Source organism: Sorex araneus, chromosome 7 (assembly GCF_027595985.1).
Source record: "Sorex araneus isolate mSorAra2 chromosome 7, mSorAra2.pri, whole genome shotgun sequence".
Lineage (NCBI taxonomy): Eukaryota > Metazoa > Chordata > Mammalia > Eulipotyphla > Soricidae > Sorex > Sorex araneus.
Genome location: NC_073308.1, coordinates 3,463,362 through 3,486,739, shown reverse-complemented (window position 1 = coordinate 3,486,739; position 23,378 = coordinate 3,463,362). Strand labels below are relative to the sequence as shown.

At 43.1% G+C, this 23,378-nt stretch overlaps 1 protein-coding gene across 1 annotated transcript in view; it reads right to left on the bottom strand.

Annotated features, from left to right (window-relative positions):
* Window positions 1-23,378, bottom strand: part of LOC129406603 (uncharacterized) — a 78,672-nt gene that overhangs the window by 9,704 nt on the left and 45,590 nt on the right. Inside the window, exons 4-5 of the mRNA XM_055144936.1 lie at window positions 6,143-6,214; window positions 5,265-5,339 (exon numbers count right to left, since the gene is read on the bottom strand). Of these exons, the coding sequence (XP_055000911.1) occupies window positions 5,315-5,339; window positions 6,143-6,214 (97 nt within the window). The 3' untranslated portion in view covers window positions 5,265-5,314. The remainder of the gene's footprint in view (window positions 1-5,264; window positions 5,340-6,142; window positions 6,215-23,378) is intronic.

Here is a 23,378-nt window from a genome sequence, read left to right as displayed (position 1 = left end):
GTAGAAGTAATTCCTGAGTGGAGAGCCAAGAGTAAGCCCTGAGCATTAATGGGTGTGGCCCCCAAAAGCAAATTAACAATTAATAAATAAATCTTTTCTTAAGGTAATTATGTCCACTGGGCTGGAGCGATAGATCAGCAGGTAGGGTGTTTGCCTTGCATGCGGCTGACCCAGGTTTGATTCCTCTATCCCTCTCAGAAAGCCCGACAAGCTATCAAAAGTATCCCGCCCACAGGGCAGAGCCTGGCAAGCTCCCCATAGCTTATTGGATATGCCAAAAACAGTAACAACAAATCTCACCATGGAGACATTACTGGAGCCCGCTCAAGCAAATTGATGAACAACGGAACGATAGTGCTACAGTGCTACAGTGATGCTCTCAGAAATTATTCTGGGTGGTGCCTGGGGGACCACATGGGATGCTGGGAATCGAACCTGGGTTGACTGCATGAAAGGCAAACACCCTGGGACTGGAGTGATAGCATAGCAGTTAGGTCATTTGCCTTGCATGTGGCCAATCTGGATTCGAATCCCAGCATCCCATATGGTCCCCTGTGCACTGCCAGAGCCAGGAGTAACCCCTGTGCATAGCCAGGTATAACCCAAAAAAGAAAAAAAAAGCGAGCACCCTCTCTACTATACCATCTCTCCAGTCCCTCAACTATTGCTTCTTATACTCTCATATCTTTATCCTGTCCTGCCCATTATAAAGAGAGAGGACTTTTCTCTCTACCTCTTTTGGGTGCTAATATTCTTCTTACCATCACAGGCAATGAAGAAATTCTTCCAGAAATCAGGTCTTCATCTGTATGCACCCTTCCTTCACCTACTCATAATTTTTTTTTTTTTGCTTTTTAAGTCACACCCGGCAATGCACAGGGGTTACTGCTGACTCTGCACTCAGCATTTACCCCTGGCGATACTCAGGGGACCATATGGGATGCTGGGAATCGAACCCGGGTCTGCCTCGTGCAAGGCAAACGCCGTACCAGCTGTGCTATCGTTCCAGCCACAAAAGTGATTTCTTGGTCAGAGTTGGGTTTTTTGTTTGTTTGTTTGTTTGTTTGTTTTTGGGTCACACCTGACAATGCTCAGGGGTTACTCCTGGCTCTGCACTCAGAAATTACCCCTGGCCATGCTCAGGGGACCATATGGGATACTGGGAATCGAACCCAGGTCGGCCACACGCAAGGCAAATGCCCTACCCATTGTGCTATCATTCCAGCCACAAAAGTGATTTCTTGGTGAGAGTTGGGTTTTTTGTTTATTAGTTTTTTTTTTCTTTTTGGGTCACACCAAAATGCTCAGGGGTTGCTCGTGGCTTTGCACTCAGGAATTCCTCCTGGCGGTGCACGAGGGACCATATGGGATGCTGGAAATCAAATCCAGGTTAGCCGGGTGCAAGACAAACGCTCTACTCGCTGTGCTATGGCTCTAGCCACAGTAATTCTTTTGCTTATTAGCCCTTAGTTTCATATTGTTGAATCTGGCAGATGTCTAAGGATAGGTTAATGGATTTGCCAGAGTATATGTCAATGTGCAATGTTGAGAAAATATAAAAATAATTTTGTTTTGTTTTTTGGGGGGGGCCATACAGGTGATGCTCAGGGGTTACTCCTGGTTCCATGCTCAGGAAATCACTCCTGGTGGTGCTTGGGAAACTGTATAGGATGCCGGCAATGGAACCCAGGTCTTCTGTGTGCAAGGCAAGTCCCCTACCCACTGTACTATCTCTCTGGCCCCTGAAATAGTATTGAAACTCCCAAAATTGGGGAAAACAACTCTTATTACATGTGTATTTTGCCTTCACCTACTTCCTACTATTTTCAGCTCTACTTAGGGAACCATACAAAGTTTCTGACTGCTTGAAGGTCAAGTATAACATTGTGCAGTTGGGTTTCTTTTGGGGGTCAGTGGGGCCAAACCCAGAAATGTTCAGGGGTTACTTCTCTCTCTGTGCTCAGGGATCACTGCTGCTAGTAATTAGGATAGTCTGGGATGCTAGGGATTTAATCCAGGTCTGCGGTATGGAAAGCAAGTGTCATAGCTACTAGACTATCTCTCCAACCAAACTTTTCTGAAGTTATTAGTATTTTATTCTGAATTTTGATTATTTGGTTTAGTTATTCTCTAAATAAAATTATTGCAGTTGGAGTAACATGGTTACAGTAGTACCAATGCTATTGGTTTCCATGTACGAAGTGCCGAGAAACCACAGTTTATACATCACCTCTAGTCTGATTCTTCTCCCCGCCACACCCCACAAAATCCCCAGTTTTGATGTTCATCTTATGAAAGGTGATTAGTAAATGATTGTCATGCCCACCTCTGAGAGGGGATTAATACACTTTCTAAAAGTTGATTTTAACAATAACACTATCTTTGTGTAAGAAGCAAAGTGATCTGATGTGTCCAATTGCTGATAGTGAATCAGATTAATAATATCCCGGTGTGAAAACACTTTTCTGGGTGGTGTGTGTGTGTGTGTGTGTGTACGCATGCTTCATACTCAGTAATACCCAAGGGATACTCCCAGTAGTGCTTGGGAAACTGTTTTGCAGGGGGTTGAACCCACACCTCCCACATGAAAACTATGTGTTTTAATCTATTGTTCTATTTTCCTGGGCCCTTAAAAGCACATTTTGAAAGTTTTCAAGCTAAGGTCCATAAGCTTACTATGTGGAAAAATATTTAAGGGCACCTGAGTGCTTTATAGATGGAAGGGTTAAGATTCAAAAAAGGCTCAGAGGTGGGGATGGTCTAAAAATCCACGAGCCCATCCATCCTTAGAAAGACTGAGTGGCAACCTCTGCTTAGAAAACCAGAAATTCTCAGGCTCTAAGCAAAACTTTCATAAGACAGTATGACTTGTACTTGCCTATAAAATTACAAAAACACATGCAATAAAAAAACTACACCTGTCCTGTGAAGAAAAGGGCACTTGAGATCTGTTGTGTATAAAATCTGTTTACAAACTGCCTTCTGTGGCTGAGCTCTCATCTGGAGGACCAGTACCTTGCCCAGAGTGTGGCCCTCATTTGTGACCATTAGTGTTAGCTCCCTTCCCCACTTCCATCCCTTTCTTCCATTCCTCTTAAGTCTTCAGGTCATGCATAGACTGCTAAGGTAATGATGTGACTGAGATTCTGACTCTTACCAAGGGAAATCGTTCTTAGAAATATAGGGAGTTGAACTCTGAATGAAAGTAATACAACTACATGATCAGTTTAAACGGACCATAAATGATTAAAATAAAAATAAAATACAAATTAAAAACCTATCAACAGGCAATTCAGATTCACTGCAGTGTGTGCTTCTGGTAAGATAGTCACTGTCACAATGTAGTTTGACTAAAGTCTTGCAGACAACCTCGATATTATGTTTAAATTGACAGAGGCAGCAAGCTAGATGGCTGGGTAAGATCCTATGAATTAAACACAGAGAATTAAGTGCAGAGTAAAGGGGCTACTTTAAATTAGTAGAAGAGGCAGCCAAAGCCACTGTGCAGCTATTCAAAATGTTCCTGAGAACCAAGGATGAGGCGCTGCTCGAACTCGGTGGTGGTGGGAACCCAACTGGGAGGTGATGCGTGCAAAGCATGTACCCGAACCCCTCTACTGTCACATTAGCCCTCAGGAAATGAGTTTTGTTTTTTGGTCATATCTGGTGGTGCTCAGGGGTTGCTCTTGGCTCTCAGCTCAGGGATGATTCCTTGCAGGCCTTGGAGAACCATAGACAGTGCCAAAGACTGAAAAGGGTTAGCCACATGCAAGGCAAATACATAACTCACTATCTTATCTCTCCAGCTCCCAGATAAAGATAAAAATGCCGTGGGGAAATCTGAAAGCACTTTTCCAGACTATAAAAAAACAGCGACTAGAGTAATAGTATAGTATAGCAGGTCTGGCATTTGCTTTGAACACGGTCAACCTGGGTTTGATATCCTGCATCCATGAGACACCAAAAGTGATTCTTGAGTATCTCAATTTAAAAATAATTTTAAAAAATAAAATTACACCTCAATTAAACATAGCTTAAGAAAAATAAACAAGCAGTTCAGAGTATGGTGCCACCAGCAGGTCAATCTATACCTTCGGGGTGAGTGCAGCAGCAGCCAGATGGACCCTTCTGGCTTCCTGATAACCCAAAATTGTCGATGTACCTGTGGCCGAACCCCAACAAATTAGAGCAAGTTTACCAAGAAACTAAACAGCCAAAAGTTTGGTATGTTGGAGCCACACCCACAAACCACCTCCGGCTCAGTTATACAAGCTCATTTACCGGCCATATTTCAGAGACCCATAAATCTCAAAAGAGATCAAGAGCTGCAGATAGGGTTGGTGGTGAGGAGCCCTACGGCCAAACGGGCATACTCTGCAGGGCATATGCCTATAGTTTCTTTCTCTGGAAAAGATAGAAACAAGGGCCACAATCCAGAGACACACAAAAGAATCTCTAAACCGAGCAGCTCTCTGCGAGATGCCTCCGGACTTTAAGCCAGGCCAACTTCACTGGGGAGCCTCAGGGGCAGGCATCATCCCTCCACCTGCCCCTTAAGAAACCCAGCAGCCACCAACTTCCAGAACCCAATGAGAAGTGCAGGTGCGCGGGTTCAGTGACAGCAAACTCCAGGCCTCAAGGGATAGGGGATGGGCTGTTCCCTCTCATGCCCCTGTCTACCCGTGGGAACCTGGAGGTCATGCCCACAAACTGCCTTCAACTGCCACTTAAGGTGCTTAATGATCATGATCCAGAGATACACAAAGAATCTCTGAACTGAGCAGCTCTCTGCAGAGATTTCTCCACACCCTAATTGTCTAAACTTTTAGAATTCCAGGAGCACACAGCCACTCTTGTGGCCGTATGACATCTTATACTATTCATAACAAGCAATGCAAAAGAGAGTATGGGGGAGATTGTCTGCCAGAGGCAGGGGGAGGGGTGGGACAAGGGAGGGATACTGGGGACATTGGTGGTGGAAGATGCGCACTGGTGGAGGGTTGGGTGTCCTATTATTGTATGACTGAAACTCAAACAGGGAAACTTTGTGACTGTATGTTACGGTAATTTAAAAAAATTTAAAAAATTAAATTAAATTAACATCCTGAATAAAAAATAATAATGTGGAGTTCATGCCAAATTGAATTAGCTTAATTAGTGGCTGAATAAATAGCAGTACTCCTACATTTAAAAATAGAGAGGAAACAAAAATGAAAAGCCTTAAAAAAGCGAAGTGAAAATAAATGTCAGAAAAATCAGCTTACAGTTTTTCCAATTCAAGAGTCATCATGAGGCTGTTTTGGACTGGTCCAAGTTACACTTGTGTTGCTCCCATGTCTCTGAGGGAGAAAGCACAAGCATGATGTGAATCCAAATACAGAAACTCTAGAGTTACATTGATGAGATTAAAGAGGAATAACTTTGATTCTGACTTTGCTGTAAAGCCAGGTCAACTGTTTACTCTAGACCATAATTCCAGAGAGCTCTTACTGATAAGAGATTTCTCTATCATCAAATTAATGACACTTTGTAGACTAAATAAATTTCCTCCCTCCCTCCCTCCCTGCTTTCCTACCTTCCTTCACTTGTCTGATTCTCATTCTAAATTGCATTTACTTATTTTAATGTTTCTTTTTCATATGACCTAGAGGTGGCCTTGGATTTTAGCCACATCTGGCAGTACTTGGGAGATATGCTGGGTGCTGTACTTGTGGGTTGCTCTGAGTAGAGTTCCGGGAAACACATAAGGTGCCAGAGATCGAATCCAGGCCTCTAGCATGCAGTGCATGGGCTCCAAACACTGACCTATCTGGTCCTCTTTTCTTTACTTTCTTTTTGAAATAGTGTTTACATTATTACTCGTTACTTTCTGGAATAAATAATACTTCTACACACATCTGTATGTTTCTTATCTATATGTACTCAACATTGCTCTTGTACTCTTTTGGCTATTACCCATGTACATTCTTTCTTAATCTTTTCCTTTGACAATAAATCTCATTTCAACAATCCAGTGTTAATATTAAAAATATAACTTTTAAATTCAATGCAAGACACTTAATCTTTGACAAAAATGGAGAAAAATAAAGACAGCAAATCATAGCAGAAACCATATGACCTACAAAACTATTAAAATACTTACAGATATTTTAATGCTGGCAATTGAAAAAGATATGAATCTTCAATAGTTGTTAGAGGATTATGACCGAGAATTCTAAAAAAATACAATAAAATGAAAATTATCTGCATAATCAGTAACTAGCATTAAAGTTTATATTTATTTATTGGCATTGAACTTGAAGATGAAAAACATTATTTTCTGTGATTATCTATAATCACACTTAGAATTCATAAAGCATCCTACCCCATTTTTTTTGTTTGTTTTTTGGGTCACACCGGTGATTTACAGAGGTTACTCCTGGCTCATGCACTCAGGAATTACTCCTGGTGGTGCTTGGGGGACCATATGGGATACTGGGAATTGAATCCGGGTCGGCTATGTGCCAGGCAACCGCCCTACCTGCTGTGCTATTGCTCCAGCGCTAAGCATTCTCCCTTTGGGAAACACCCAAGTCTCAAGATGATAAAGAGAAGGGGAACGTGGTGGGGGGGGTGAGGGGAAACAAAACAAATGTACAGCAAAATAATATATATATGCTAACAAATTTTCCCAAGTTGAAAACCCTAGGAGTAGGGGCCAAATAGTACAGCAAGTGGGGAACTTGCTTTGCATGCAGCCGACTTCTACCTTTCATTCCTGGAATCTTATATAGGCCCCAGAACACACCAGGAGCGATCCCTGAGCACAGACTCAGGAGTAAGCCCTGGGAACCACAGGGTGTGTCTTTCCATCACCCCCAAGAAGAAAGAAAACCCAAGGAGTGATGATGTCTGCAGGAAGTCCTTGCTCTGCAGCAAATATTATTTCTTTTTCTTTTTAAAAAAAAAATTATAATGAGGACTGGAGCGATTGCATAGCGGGTAGGGTGTTTGCCTTGCACGCGGCCAACCTGGGTTTGAATCCCAGCATCCCCTATGGTCCCCTGAACACCGCCAGGAGTAATTCTGAGTGCAAAGCCAGGAGTAACCCTGTACATCACCGGGTGTGACCCACAAAGGGAAAAAAAATTTATAATGTAGGAGCACCGCTATTTATTCAGCCATTGATTAAGCTGATTAAATTGGGCATAATTCCACATTACATTTTTTTCTTAATTTTTTAATTTTATAAGTTAGTTCACAATGTTTGATTACACTCAACATTCAAACACCAATCCCACCACCATTACAACTTCCCTCCACCAGATTCAGGATGTTTCCATCCCAAGCCCCAAGCCCTGTCACAAAACACAACCGAAGTAATATATTTCGTATTGTCTGTTATGAAGAACTGCTGAACATGCTTACAAAAAAGTGTTCATATAGGAAACAGTGTGAAGATTTTTCTATTTTGGCAGGAACCATTAGACATCTGTAGGATATCACTAACTTGCTATTGAAGTTTGGGTGGTGTGAACTTTGGTATATATATCTGAAAATATGTATATATGCATATATAAATATATACATTTCCCCCTATGATTTATTGCCTACTATCTGAACTCCATCAAATGTGGTGTGGTAATTATGGAGAAAGGGTAGGAAGTGTTTTATGATGTGTTGCGAGGCCACTTTTGCTGCTGCACAATCCAGGAATATGTTTGCTCATAGGTGAGGCACAGCCCGAGTGCATGGGGCCCGGCCTTGAGTATGGCAGCAGTTAGGTTGTGGAGGTTTTTGGCTGCCAGAGCTGGGTCCCTTGGGGTTGGACGGGCTCTCACCCGCACCCCTCTGGGGTGCACTGTGTGAAACAGCCTGGTGCGGAGTCCGGTGGCATGGTTATGGGGGCCTCATGTTATGCTCCCTTTTAGGAGAAGCAGCCATGTCATCTGGACAGTGGCTGATGATGATATTATCTGGCACCAGCAGGAGGTGGCTTATGGCATGACCCCTGGGTCACCGGAGACTTGGAAAAGTGGGCAGAAGATTTCCGCTCCTGGTCCCATTGAGCCCAGAGGCTCAGGTCACAAAGTTCTGCATTACCTCGGTCCTGTAGGACTTCACTCATGTGAGGCTCGGCCAGAGTGTGTAGGGAGCAGCCTTGAGCGTGGCATGGGTTCCCGCCTACCTCTGCACTATGGGCCCTAACTGTGTCTTTTGATCTCTTTTGAGATTTATGGGCCTCTGAAATAAGGCCAATAAATGAGCTTATAAAGCTGAGCCATATGTGGTTTGTGAGTGTGACTCCCACATACCTAACTTTTGGCTATTTAAGTTCTTGGTACTTGGCCCCAAGTTGTTGGGGTCTGGCCAAAGGCACAGCAGCAATTTTGGGGTAAATGGAAATCTGAAGGCACCATCAGGCTGTTGATACATTCGCCCCAGGTACAGGTTGACCTGCTGGCGGCATCATACCCCCACAGATATTTCTAACGGATGCCACTACAATTCAAAATGTTTCTTACACCCTGAGAAATTCAAACCATTTCATGGCTTAACACAACCAGCTAAAGATAAAAGTAGGGTCAATCCTTGGTTTTGGATAAAGAAGACAGGGTCACTCTAAGAGGAGCTGGTGGAGCTGTCTTCTCACCAGTCATTCCCCAGAGATCTCTGTGCCCTGACCTTTATCACACTGTATGTGATCACTGACTCACCTGTCAGTCTCCTGGATTTTCAGCTTCTTGAATGCCAGGGCCACCCGAGTGTCACTGGTCTGACAATATCGGGTAGCTACTAGATACTTCAGAGATAACATTATGGATATATTGGTCAAATGAACCAGTTCCTTCCCTCCCTCCCTCAGTTCCTCACTACTTTCTTTCTTTCTTTGGTTTGTGGGCCACACCCAGGAATGCTCAGGTATTACTCCTGATGGTGTTTAGGAGACCATACAGAATGCCAGGCATGAACCTGGGTCAGCCACCTGCAAAGCAAGCACCTTTCCTGCTATATTATCACTCCAGTCCCAGAAGCAGTTCATTTTTGTCAAAAAATTTTGTTCCAAGGGACTGGAGCAATAGCACAGCGGGTAGGGTATTTGCCTTGCATGCGGCCAACCTGAGTTTGATTCCTAGCATCCCATATGGTTCCCTGAGCACCGCCAGGGATTATTAGTGAGTACAGAGCCAGGAGTAACCCCTGTGCATTGCCGAGTGTGACCCAAAAAGCAAAAGCAAAATAAAAAGCTCTTTATCACTAATCATCAGAGAGATGCAGATCAAAACAGCTATAAGATACCACCTCACACCACAGAGACTGACACACATCCAAAAGAACAAAAGCAACCACTGTTGGCATGGATGTGTGGCGAAAGGGACTCTCCTACACTGCTGGTGGGAATGCTGACTAGTTCAGCCCTTTTGGAAAACAGTATGGACACTTCTCAAAAAATTAGACATTGAGCTCCCATTTGACCCAGCAATACCACTCCTGGGAATATATCCCGGAGAGGCAAAAAAGTGTCATCGAAATGACATCTGCACTCGAATGTTCATTGCAGCACTGCTCACAATAGCCAGAATCTGGAAAAAACCCGAGTGCCCGAGAACAGATCACTGGTTAAAGAAACTTTGGTACATCTACACAATGAAATACTATGCAGCTGTTAGGAAAAATGAAGTCATGAACTTTGCATAGAAGTGGATCACCATGCAAAGTATCATGCTAAGGGAAATGAGTCAAAAAGAGAGAGACAGACATAGAAAGATGGCACTCATCTGTTGAATATAAAGTAAGAGAATGGGAGATTAGCACCCAAGAACAATAGAGATAAGTACCAGGAGGCTGGCTCCACGGCTTGAAAGCTGGCCTCACATGCTAGAGGAAAAGGCAGCTCAGACAGAGAAGGGAACACTAGGTAAAGTGTGGTTCGAGGATCCACTGGGGATGGGAGATACACGTTGAAAGTAGATTGTAGATCAAACACTATGGCCACTCAATACCTCTATTGCAAACCACAACACCCAAAAGGAGAGATAGAAGAAAAGGGAATGCCCTGCCACAGAGGTGGGGTGGGGTGGAGGGATGGGATAAGATGTGGAAGGGATACTGGAATTATCGGTGGTGGAGAATGGGCACTAGTGGAGGGATGGGTACTTGAGCATTGTATGACTGAAACACAGGCACGAAAAGTTGTATGTCTGTAACTGTACCTCATGGTGATTCACTAATAAAAAATTTTAGAGGGATGTAAACGAAATGCAAATATGAAAGTTCATAAGTTTGTAACTGAACCTCACGGTGATTCACCAATAAAAATTAGAAAAAAAAATTTTTTAAATGCGCTGGCAAATTCCTGGGAAACTGGACCATGAGACACAAAGTCTATGTGACTATAGAAAAAAAGACTACTATCATTAATAAATGAATTCCACAAGATTGTAAGATACAGGAGCAATATGACAAATTTAGCCATATTTCAAGACACTAGCTAGAAGTAATTAAAGATGAACATTTTTTCAAGTTTCAGATATAGGGGCTAGAGCTATAGTACAGCAGGTATGGTGTTTGCCTTGCATGCAGCTGATCTGGGTGTGGTCCCTGGTATCCCATATGGTCCCCCCCCCCAAGACTTCAGCAGTGATCCTTGAGTGCAGAGCCAGGAAGAAGTCCTGAGTGTCACCCAGTGTGGCCCAAAAAACAAAATAATTTTAAAAAATTTTTAACGTTTTCAAATATAATGACATAAAAATGATAAACAGGAGAAGAGATGAACAGGAACTTCCTCAAAAAAGAATAGAAATGGTCAGGGACTGAGAGATAGCATAGTGGGTAAGGTGCTTGCTTGGATGCAGCAAACCTGGGTTCAATCCCCAGCATCCCATATGGTCCCCTAAGCAGCATAAAGAGTGATTACTAAGTGCAAAGCTGGGAGTAAGCCCTGAACATTGCCAAATATTGCCCAAATCCCAGCCCAAAAGAAATACAAATGACCAAAATGCATATGGAAAAAACTGTTCTATATCACTAATCATCAGGAAATGAAGATCAAAGCAACAGTGAGATATCATCTCATACCACAGAGACTGGTACTCATCAAAGAGAACAACAATAACTAGTATTGACGAGCATTTGGGGGAACAGGGCCCCTCATTCACTGCTGTGAGAATGCTAACTGACCCAGCCTTTCTGGGAAGACAATATGGACATTCCTCAAAACTCTAGGAATTAAACTTCCATATGACTGGCAGAGGAAACCAGGTGTGCGGGACCCGGGGCCTAGATTTCCAAGGTTGCTCGGATTGGAACTGGGCCTCTTCCACCCAGATTCTCCATTTTGAGTAGCTAGGCAGTCACACCCAGAAATCTCCCCCAGCCCCACCCCGCCCCACACACAAATACCATGTAATCCCTTCAACGGTCAACATCCAAAGAATATAAAACCCAGCTCCTGGAAGCATGCAGACACTATCAAACAACATCTGATAGCCTAGATATCCCTTTTGGAAAACCTGGCAAGTTACCGAGAATTTACTGCCCACAGGAGAAAGCCTGGCAAGCTCCCCGTGGCGTATTCATATGCCAAATACAGTAACAATGATGGGTCTCATTCTTCTGACCCTGAATAGCCTCTAATGAGGCACCATTAGGAAGGACAAGAAAAGAGAGGCTGCTAAAATCTCAGGACTAGGATGAATGGAGACATTGCTGGGCCCGCTAGAGCAAATCGTTGATCAACAGGATGACAGTATATACATACCTCGCAGAAAGCCCGGCAAGCTACCGAGAGTATCCTGCCCGCTAGGGCAGAGCCTGGTAAGCTACCCGTGGTGTGTTCAATATGCCCCAAACAGTAACAATAGGTCTCATTCCCCTGACCCTGAAAGAGCCTCCAATCCTTGGGAAAGACAAATAAGAAGAGACTACTAAAATGTTAGGGCTGAGAGGAATAGAGACCTTACTGGTGCCTGCTCGAGTAAATCGATGAACAATGGGATGACAGTGATACAGTGATTCCACTGATACAGTGATACAGAAATTCCACTCTTGTGAATATATCCTAAGGGCCCAAAAGCACAATGCATAATAGATGTCTGCACTTCTAGGTTCATTGCAGCACTATATATAACAGCCAAAATATGGCAACAGTCCAAATACCCACAAACAGATGACTGGATAAAGAAACTATGGTATAGATACACAATAGAATATTACCCAGCTATAAGAGGAGATAAAGTCATGCAATTTGCTGCAATATGGATAGATCTGAAGAGTATCGTGTTGAGTGAAATCAGTCAGAGGAAAAGGAACAGACTCAGAACCATCTATCTCAAACTTTGTAGGGGACCCTCAAATGTCCAATGGCAATGGAAACAAAGAACTGAACTGGTCTTCAGTAGGAACTTGCCACTGGGATAGAGGTGGGAGAGAAGTTAGTGAGGGGAACAGTAGGACAATGAGATGGGCGGACAAAGTGCCTGCTACAGGGGCAGAGGGGGCAGGGAGTGGGGGGTACCAGGGGACATGAGTTGAGAGTAGTGGACACTGGTGAAGGGACTGGTGTTAGAACAATGTATGTCTGCACCTCAATCATAAATATCTTTGAAACTTTGTAATTCACAGGGATTCAAAATAATTTTTTTAAAGGTTATAGGGACTGGAGAGAGCATACAGGGGTTAAGGTGCTTGTCTTGCATCCACTGACCCAGGGTTGAATCCCCTGCACCCAGATGGTTCCCACCTAGGGACACTACTGAGTACAGAGAGACAGGAATGGTCCTGGGTGCTGCTGGGTGTAGTCCTCAAACGAACAAAACCCAAAAACCACACAAATTTAAAAATACCTGGGAGACATTAAAAATGGAAATAAATGGAAAGACGCGTCCTGACCAGAACCCTATTGCTGATAGTATTCATCAAATTGAGCTGTGTTTTTAGTATTATCTTCGTACAAATCCCAGCTTTATTATTATTATTATTATTATTATTATTATTATTATTATTATTATTATTATTTATTTATTTATTTATTTTTGGAGGTCAGGGATACATCTAGCAGGATTCAGGGCTTATTCCTGGCTCTGTGTTCAAGGGTCTCTCCTGGAGGTGCTAAAGGACCATCTGGTACCAGGGATAAAAACGGATTGTCCACATGCAAGGCAAGTGCCTACCCGCTGTACTATCGCTCAGCTCCCAAAGTGGGTTTTAAAATGACTATTATAAGCAGGAGAAGATAGTTAATGTCTTGCCATTATCAGAACAAAAATCCAAGTCACAATCAGATACTACTTTATACTCAGCAAGATGGCTAAAAGCAGACAATATGTGCAACCAGGGTGATGGAGAAATTGAAATCCTTATGCACTGCTGGTGAAAATATAAAAAGAGACACTGCAGAAAAGCTTGATGGTTCCTCAAAAAAGTTAGGCATAGTTACCAAAGACTCAGCAATTTAATACCTGGGTATGTGCCCAAGAAAAATGGAAACATGTCTATACAAAAGTGAGTATTCATAATCAAAAAATGGAAGGGGCACCTGAGCACGTGCTTTGCATGTCAGTACTTCCTCTGGCTGACTTCTTCTGCATTTTAAAATAAATGTATGCGCATGCCTAGCTCATTCATTGCCTCTTTTATATTCATGACCTTATCTTTATGCTTTATGGAGTAAACTGTGGCAAAAGGACTAAGTAATAAGGCTCAGAGGTAAAACACTTGTCTTGCAGGTATAAAATCTGAGGTTCTATCCCCAGCCCGGCAAATAAAGGAGCAACAGTTTTTATCAATCTCAGAGAGCATGACTGAGTTGGGGAGTTTGCTCAAAGTGGCAGAGCAGATGCCTGGCATTTGCGAGGGGCTGAACTTGACTCATGGTATAATGGGATCCGTGAGTACCACCATAATTGGTTCCTAGGTCCTTTGGACGTTATTGGAGAATCCTATTTAAAAATAAACGAAAAGAGGGTTCAAACAAACAAACCAAAAAGGGCTGGGGTAAATGCCTTGCCCAAGGGGGTGGGGTGGGCAGGTTCATGGCACTACCTGGCCCCCTCAAACACCCCCTCAAGGCCCAGCACCCCATGAGCACGGAAGGGTATAGTCCAAAAACAGTAAAAAAGACTGATCTCTTTCAGTGACCAAAAACCTTTCTTTTGGTTACTGGGCCACACCCAGCTGTGCTCAGCGCTAACTCCTGGCTGTGCACTAAGGGATCAGCCCTGGTGGTGCTCTGGGGAGCACATTCAGTGCTGGGGATTACATATGGGTCAGTGACGTGCAAGGCAAGTGCCCTCCCAACTGTACCATCTCTCTGGCCCCAGGCAGTATTACTTCAAATGCCCTTTTGAAATAAATCTTATCTGGGGACTCCGGCTTGACCCCCTCACTGCAAGCATTCAGCCTGGAATTCAATCCCCCGTGTCACCACATTGGCTGAATGAGATTCCTGGCAGCTCTGGGGTCTGTCTTGCAGCTCTGCCATTCCTTGTCCCTGGCAACTGATTTCCAGTTGCACTGCAGTCAGTCAGGAGGACGTTAACATCACAACAAAAGAGGCCAAATCCCTGGCAGGCAACACTACTAAAAGGTGTGGAAACACAGTTGAGTATGCTACCTCAGGATAGAAAAACATTCAAAAGGACACATGAACACACATTCTTCGCAGCACTCAGTGCAATAGCTAAGATACGGAATCAACGTAGGTGTCCAACGACAGGTGACTGGTTTGTAAAGATGTGGAATAGATATGCAATGAGATACAATGTAGCTGCAAGAAACGATGAAATCGTGTAATTTGCTACAACCAACTTGGAAGCAGAAGACATCATATTGAGTGAAGTCAGATGAGGATACATACAGGATGATCTCACTTCTCAGTGGTAGATAAAGTAACTAGAAGAGGGAATGCATTGAAGTAGAAAGGATGACTAGATCAGTCTTGACCCCCAAGTATAGGGAGAATGAGAGAAAAGCAAACAAATCAACATGTGGTAGAAGATAAAGGGCGGGGACAAGGGTCAGGGCTTTATTTCTCCAATGATGCGTCAAAGTGGTATAGCTCTCTAAACAAAGCACAGGCTCAACACTGAAAACATAACATTTAAAAAAACCACCACTGGGCCAGAGCAACAGCCCAACGGGTAAGGTGCTTGCCTTGCACACGACTGACCTGGGTTCAATCTCCAGCAACCCAAATGGTCTCCTGAGCCTGTAAGGAGTGTTCCCTGAGTACAGAGCCAGGAGTAATCCCTGAGCACCATTGGATGTGCTCCCCTGCCCCCCCAAAAAACAAACCCTACAACCACTGAACCTTGAAATGTGCCTGTCAATGTAGCAGATTGGGTGTAGGAACACTGGTGAAGGGAAGTGTAAGAACGCTGGTGGTGGGATTGGTGTCAAAATATTGTATGCCTAAAACCCAATAACCATGGTGGAAATGCTGACTGGTCAGCCTTTTTGAAAAACAATATGGGCATTCCTGAAAAAACTAGAAATTGAGTTTCCATCTGACACCACAATACCACTTCTGTGAATATATTCTGAGGGTACAAAAAGCACAGTAGAAATGACATCTGCACCTGTATGTTCATTGCAGCAGTGTTCACAATAGCCAGAATCTGGAAACAACCCAAGTGCCTGAGAACAGACAACTGGTTGTTAAGGTTGAAGAGACCTCGAGCAGATCTCTACCCGGGGAGGTGCGAAGAGAGGAAGGAGACCAAGGCAACTCTTTCTGCAAATGCATGGGGTTTATTCAAGCCAACATGCCAGTACCCTACAGCTACAGAGCCGAGGGTCCCGAACCCAAAAACCAAACAGTTTTTGTACCCTTTTGGAAGAAAAAAGGGGAAATCACACATATTGGATCACAGGGAATCACACATATTGGATCAAAGGAAATCACACCTATTGGATCAAAGGAAATCACACATATTCCCTCAAAGGGAATTGCACCTATTGGATCAAAAGGGAATTACACCTATGTCACTTAATTTGCTAATCTCAACATTTGTTGACTGTTAACTGTTTCCATGCAAATGTTTGCTTACAGTTCCTAGGGCAGTTTGTTGGCCCATTTGGTGACAGTTTCCTGCCCAGTGGTAGGTCTCGAAAACATCTTTCAAAGCAGCCAAGCAGTTACAAAGGGCAAATTCAGCGGTTAGCAGAAGTTTTTAACCCTTAACCTGCCCTCCAGTTTTTAACCCTTAATCTGCCCTCCTCTTCATGGTTAAAGAAACTTTGGTACATCTACGCAATGAAATACTATGCAGCTGTTAGGAAAAATGAAGTCATAAAGTTTGCTTATGAGTGGACGATCATGGAGAATATCATGCTAAGTGAAATAAGTCAGAAAGAGAGGGATAGACAGAATGACTATGCTCATTTGTGGAGTATAAAATAACATAATATGAGACTGATACCCAAGTAGACTAGAGACAATGGCCAGGAATATTGCTCCATAGTTGAAAGCCTACCTCATGAGCTGGGGGAGAAGCAGCTGGAATAGAAAAGGGATCACTAAGTCAATGGTGGTTCAAGGGATTGTTCGGGATGGGAGATGTGTACTCAAAGTAGATAAAAAATCAAATTTGATGGTCTCTCAGTATCTATATTGCAAATCATAATGCCCCAAAGTATAGAGAGAATATGGGGGAACATTGTCTGCCATAGAGGCGGGAGGTGGGGTTGGGATTGTGAAGAGGGGAGATACTGGGGATATTGATGGTGGAGAAAGTGCACTGGTGGAGGGATGGGTGTTTGATCATTGTATGACTGAAAGTCAAACACGAAAGCTTTGGGACTGTAGCTCACAGTGATTCAATGAAAAAACAAACAAACAAAACCCCAACTCTCAATAACTTTGTAAATCGTGGTTCTTTAAACATTTTTTTTAAAAAAAAAGAGATGTGCACACAGTGGACTTCATGTCTGTCCCCCAACCCCCAAGTTTACCTGAACGAACATGCATACTTAGTTGGGGACAGAGCCACACTGTCCTCTTCCTAGGTACACAGGTCTTGTAGTGGCTTCCTGCCTAGGCCACTGTGGCTGAGCAGATGGCTCTATGCCAATGGGCACGGGTGGAGTTCAGTCTCAGGAAAAGCAAGACCCCAAGAAGCACATGAATCCACCTCAAAATTCAGGCAACGAAGGTCTTTGCTGATCTTTGATATAAAAGAGAAATGGTGCACAAGAACCACGCCGAGAAGTGGTGCCTCTGACAAGCACAGGTATAAGCACAGGTCTTAGAAAGTTCTTATACACGAGTAGAACAGTGATACCTGTTGGTTGTGTGTGTGAGCCTCCCATCCCCCCCAAGCATTTAGCAAACATCAGCCCAAGGGGGAAAATGCCTGGCCCTGATGTAGGATTTCCAGTGTGTAAAAAACTAAGGCTCGCCGACGGGGCGTGTGTACTCGCGGACACTCCGAGTGGCTCTGTCTCACCGCCCACGTTCAGTGCTCTGGAACCGCTGTGTGTGCTGTTGGTCAAGGGCAGGCGATGGAAGGAAGGAAGAAGGCCAGACTGGTTGCTCGATCAGTTTATTTCATTCTCTCTGCTTCTCTCCCGGTTCTGCATCTCTCCCTCTGGGTCTCTGGATCTGGCCCCCCTATCCACTCTTCCAGCCTAGTTAAATCTCCCCAGCATGAGGGGTTTGGGGCATACACATAGGTGTGGTCACCATCAATAGGATTGAGGTTCCTTTCCCTCAGGAGCTGCTTCTCCTAGGACTTACTCCCTTTCAGCAGGAGTATCCACCCAAGGGTGGAGTCCCATGAGTGTGTTTCTCCTCTCCTCAGCCAGCAAACATATAAGAATTCATAATATTAATCATTTTGTATGGACACAATAAGAAATGCATTAAAGCTTATAGAATTGCTCTCCTGGGGTCATCTCAATCTCAGACTACAGTGCTCAGGCCAGATCAGTCTTTCCTATCCCTAGCAGGGTCCTAGTCTCATCATTACTTTTGGATGATGACAGCATTTGTCTATGATCAAGCTCTTAACTTATAGTTAAGAAATAGGCACTTAGGCCAGGCCCATCTCAATGCCAGATAGCACACAACTCACCGCTTGCCCTGGATCCATCCCGTCCTTTGTTGGGACCCTGCTTTTGGGGTGCTAGAAACTGAGGGCAACTGAGGCTTAAGTGGAAAAAGCAGATGCCTGGGAGGGAATAATATTTGAAGCCAGTTAAGTCCAAGTTACAAAAACATAATATTGTCTTCTTGTGTCTATACAAAAAAAACATTGCTTTAAAGTAAATTATTCAAAAGGCATAAAGAGGGGAGAAAGGCAATGTTATAATATTCAGTGTCCTAGGAAGGTCTGACCTTACAAATTAGCAGAGTCAGATTAGAGGGAGGAGCTGATTAACTCTTTTTGGGGAAGAGAGCATAGAGAAGTGATTACAGTTAAACAAAGGGATGGGAGAGATTCTTGATGGGTGAGACTGGGGTAAGCCTAAACTTCAGGGAAAACCGGGACAAGCTACTTGTGGCAAGGGGGGAGAGGACAAAGTAATGTCATCCTACACCAGTGAGCGCCGCAACTGAATATGGGAACATCACAGCCAGGTGTGTATGACCCTCAGACATCTCGCAACAAAAAGATGAGGAGGAAAGGTAAAACCTGTTTGGGAGTGTGGGGGAAGCAGGGAGACTAAAGGGAGCAGCTAGACCACATCTGGGTGGTGCTCAGGCGCTACAGTGCTCCAGCAGCAGTACTAAGTGGAAACAGAAGATATCTCCTTATATAGATGGGAAGGAAAAGACGCACTTGGGAGAACAGACGCTTTCAGTTGCTGAATGTGATCAACTCCTCAACTTTCCAGCTATAACAAAGAAACCACCCCTAAGCCATTTCAAGATCCTGAGCGGTCTTCATCTTTATGGTAGAAGCTTTTGAACGATGAGAAGCTGCTGCCAGGATTTCAGTACACACCCCAAAGTGATAACAATGCCTTAGAGTAAGCTCTCGTGTGGACACTCATCTAAAGACAGGCCATTATGCTATGTGGCTGGGAGAGCGTGAGGGCTTCGCTGTGACCACAGCTCCGTCTGCCTTCACAGTGCAGCTCCCCACCTCACTGACAATCTCCACAGTGGGGTCAAGCGGTCAGTAGGAACAAGGCTTGGGTTTCCTTTGTTCTCTCTTAGTCCTTATGTCTTGGCAAAATACTTAAGTTCCACAAACAAGCCAGGGTGTCCACTGCTCTGTCTGAGTAAGGCATCGCCTTTCTACTTTGTCAAGTCTGCAGTTGCTACAATCATGGAACTTGTACCGATGAAATGACTAAAAAAGTTTTTTAAACAAATCATCAGTTTAGACCTGTGTAGGTGAATGAAGAAACACTCGAAAGTCAGAGGGAAAAAAAAGATACTTGGAGCTGGAGCAATCGTACAGCAGGTACAGCAGGTAGGGCATTTGCCTTGCACACGGCTGACCTGGGTCTAACTCCTGATATCACATATGGTTCCCCAAGCACCGACAGGAGTAACTCCTGAGAGGAGAGCCAGGAACAACCTCTGAGCATGGTGGTGTGGCTCCAAAACAAAAGATAAAAAAAGATACTGAACATTTAGGATTAGCAAACACTGTTGGATTTCCATAACATACTTCATTCCTGATTTCATCTGTAAGAGATGTGATTATCACCCTTTCAAAAACAATGGCATCTTATTAATATTTTGAAAATTTATGGAAAATCTATTAATTTGCAGTTGCAAATTATTATGGCATATTGTAGGTGACCTATTTTTTATTTAACTGATATGTTCACCACTCAATGTCTATTAATATTATAGATGCTTCATTCAAGAAACTCACTGAGTGATAATTACCCAGAACCCAGGAAGAATTAAGGTTTTGTGGGCCCTGAATTTCATCTAGTTTATTAAAATCCTGTTTAACAAAATAAATGAAATGCAAAATTATGAATATAAAAATTTCTGGGATCTTCCCCGAGATCTTGCAAGTAAGGTTTGGAGTTCAGCTTCTTTTAATTCCTTATCAATTCACCTCAGATTTTGTTTTGTTTGTGCTTAGGTTTGGGTTACACCTGGCATGCCTCTGCCCACTGAGCTCTCTCTCTGGCTCTCACCTTGACCTTTCCTCAGCTATATTTAATGCAGGGAGTAAATTATGATCAACCCAGCCTCTAATCAGCCCAGTCATTTGTCAGATAGGTAATAAAATGACCTATCTTTGTTGCATACGTTTAAGTGGTTTGGAACTTTGCACATGAACAGAAACCAAAGTTAGGATTTAACTGGGAATTTAAAGCCTCATTCACAGTTCAGCGCATACCAGTGACAATGCTAACAGGTGCCTTTCTGTTAGTGCTCTCGCCAATAATCAATAATAGGGAAAGCAAAGCCTGCCACGCCCCATGCAGATCTCCTGGCCTCTTTGTTCCTTAGTTTCTTCATTTGAAAAAAAGGGATTGGATCTCAGGACATACTTGTTAGAGTTCACACTGGACTTATACCAGTGAGGTAATAATAACTGTGTGATGTTTTTATGCACAGTTTCAATATATATATATATATACATATATATTTATCTGCTTTTTCACTTACATCTTTTGTAAAAAAACACATTCCAGGACAGGACTGAAATGTTCCAAAGCTCAGTTCGGTGATTAAATTGCAACCAAGATCCTACCAAAGAAAAAAAGAACAAAAAGATAAAAGCACCAGCAGAAGAAAAAAGAAGAAAGAAGAAAAAGGAAGGAGAAAAAGAAGAAAGATGAATAAGGAAAAAAGAAGGAAGAAGAAGGAAGACTGAAGAAAGAAGATGGAAGAAGGAAGAAGAAAAACGAGGAATAAGAAGAAGGAAGAGGAAGAAGAAAGAAGGAAGAAGGAAGAAGAAAGCGAGGAGGAAGAGGATGAAGACAAAAATTAAGAAGAAGAAGAGGAAGAAGGAAGATGAAGAAGGAAAAGGGAGAAGGAAGAGGAAGAAGGAAGAAGGAAGAGAGGAGGAGGAAGAGGAAGAAGGAAGAAGAAAGAGAGGAGGAGGAGGAGGAGGAAGAAGAAGAAGAAGAAGAAGAAGAAGGAAGAGGAGGAGGAGCAGAAGGAGGAAGAAGAAGGAAGAGGAAGAAGGAAGAAGAGGAAGAGGAGGAGGAAGAGGAAGAAGACAAAGAAGTGAAAGGAGATGAGGAAGAGGGAGAGGAAGAAGAAGAGGAAGAGGAAGAGAAAGATGAAGAGCTAGAAGAAGAAGAGGAAGAGGAGGAAGAGGGTGAGGAGGAAGAGGAAGAGGATGAAGAGGAGAAAGAGGAGGAGGAGGAAGAAGAGGAGGAAGAGGAGTAAGAGGAAGAGGAGAAAGAGGAAGAGGAGGGAGAGGAGGAAAAGGAGGAAGAGGAAGAGGAGGAAGAAGAGGAGGAAGAGGAGGAAGAAGAAGAGGAAGAGAAGGAAGAGGAAGAAGAAATATTCTATTTTTTTTTGGATCACACTGGGCGTTACTTTTAATTCACATAATCACAACATTTCATGCACTAAACATCACTGTGAAAGACCTAAGCTTAAGGTTTATTCTTTGATGTTTATGATGCTGTGGGGGTATTAGACACAAAATAGCAAATGCTTAACAAATACTTCACTAATGAAGTTCTCTAGAACAGGGATTCATGACTTCAGCACTACTGCCACATGGGGGCTGGATAGTTATGGGGGGGGGGCTGTCCAGTGCATTGTAGCTATTCAGCAGTGTATCTGGAGGCCTCTGCTCACTAGGTACCAACAGCATCATTATAGATCTGACCATTAAAACAATAAAAAAAAAACCCTCAAGGCACTATCAAGGGTCATGTGGGCACAAAATCATCCTGGTTGAGGGCCACGGTTCTATTGTTCACATTGCTCTGACTAGTAATTCCCATAGTAATCCTTACTTACAGGCAAAACGGATTTGCTGTACAGTTTTAGTAGCTATTTATAATGTTCTAATAATATTCAAATGAATAACAAGATGACAATTAGGTGTTCTAAAAATTCCAAAAATAATGAAGCATATTTTTAACTTACACATACTGCAGATATGGTAGTGCTTCAAATGTATGCCTTTAATAAACTGTATTTCATTGCAGGATAAATCTCTAGGAAAAGGAAAAGGAAAATATTGCTCCGATTAAATACCAAATATCTAATTTTAGGAATAACCAGTAAAGTCAAAATAATATTGAATGAGTATATTTGAATGTTCCGGAACTCCTAAACTTGCTTTCATTTCTCTCAACCACAAATCTTCATGAATAAAATGTACGACTACTTGGTTCTTGGACTTTAACTTTTCTCAGAGCAGAGAATTGATTAGGTGATTTTTATGTTCTCAGTGATAGATGGAGTTCAATTTTTTATCTTCATGTAAAATTACTATATTTAATATAATTATTTCAAAAATTCATATGAATAATCTCATGTTTATAGACCTTCCTATTTAGCTGTTTTCTAGGCTAATAAAATGACCCATTTTCATATAATATGAAATGAAGTTACTCCCTTCATTTACAGAATAGTGATTCTTACAGCATAGTGAAGGTGCTATTGATGTTGGGCCCTGGCACAGGCACTCTACGGAGCCTCTTCTCTGGACTGAGACCAGCACAGGAGAGGATATTCTCTGTGCAGGTACAGAGCTCACATATGTTGAAGATCATGGGTACATTCTGTTCCAGTTGCTCAGGGAAATATACATGTGCCTTTTCTGAAGTAGATTGTACAGAAGGCAGGGCTGAAGAGTGAGTCGGGGAAGAATGAGCTGTCCCTGATGTTTCTGGTTGTGGAGTTTTCTCCAAAGATACAGATGTGTGTTGACCCAGATCTGTGTGCTGATCCTGACACTGTTCTGACGGCAATCCCTGTGCGGGGGTTGTCGGAGTGGTACTTGTTCAAACTGTTACCTCAGCTTTCATTGGGGCCTTTGCAGGCTGAGCTGGAGTCTCTTGCAAGTTGTAGATGTAACTGAACTGCCTTCTTAGTGACAGTAACATCCTTGTTTATAGGTGCATATGTGACTTTAGTCAGGTTTGAATGAGGACTCAGTGTGATAGGTGAAACATTCGAGTGTTCTGTAGCACTGATACTTGTCAGGGTTGTCGAGGGTTTAGTATTCAGCGTGCATACTGGAGTTACAGTCAAATATTGATTTGACCCCCAGAATGGGTAGAGCCGAAACTTTAGTTGAGCCAGATTGAATGAGTCTGCACATGCCCTGATGGTTTTGTCACTGTGTGCTCTGTGGGAGTGGTAGTCTTCTTCAGGGTCGTAGAACCTTCGGTCTCCCTACTTGGTTCCGCCGTGATAGTCGTGACATGGGCTGATGATGGATGCTGAGTTGATGCTGAAACTGTTCGTTCCAGATGCTCTGGAGCCTGAGGCAAAACAATATCAGTTGGTA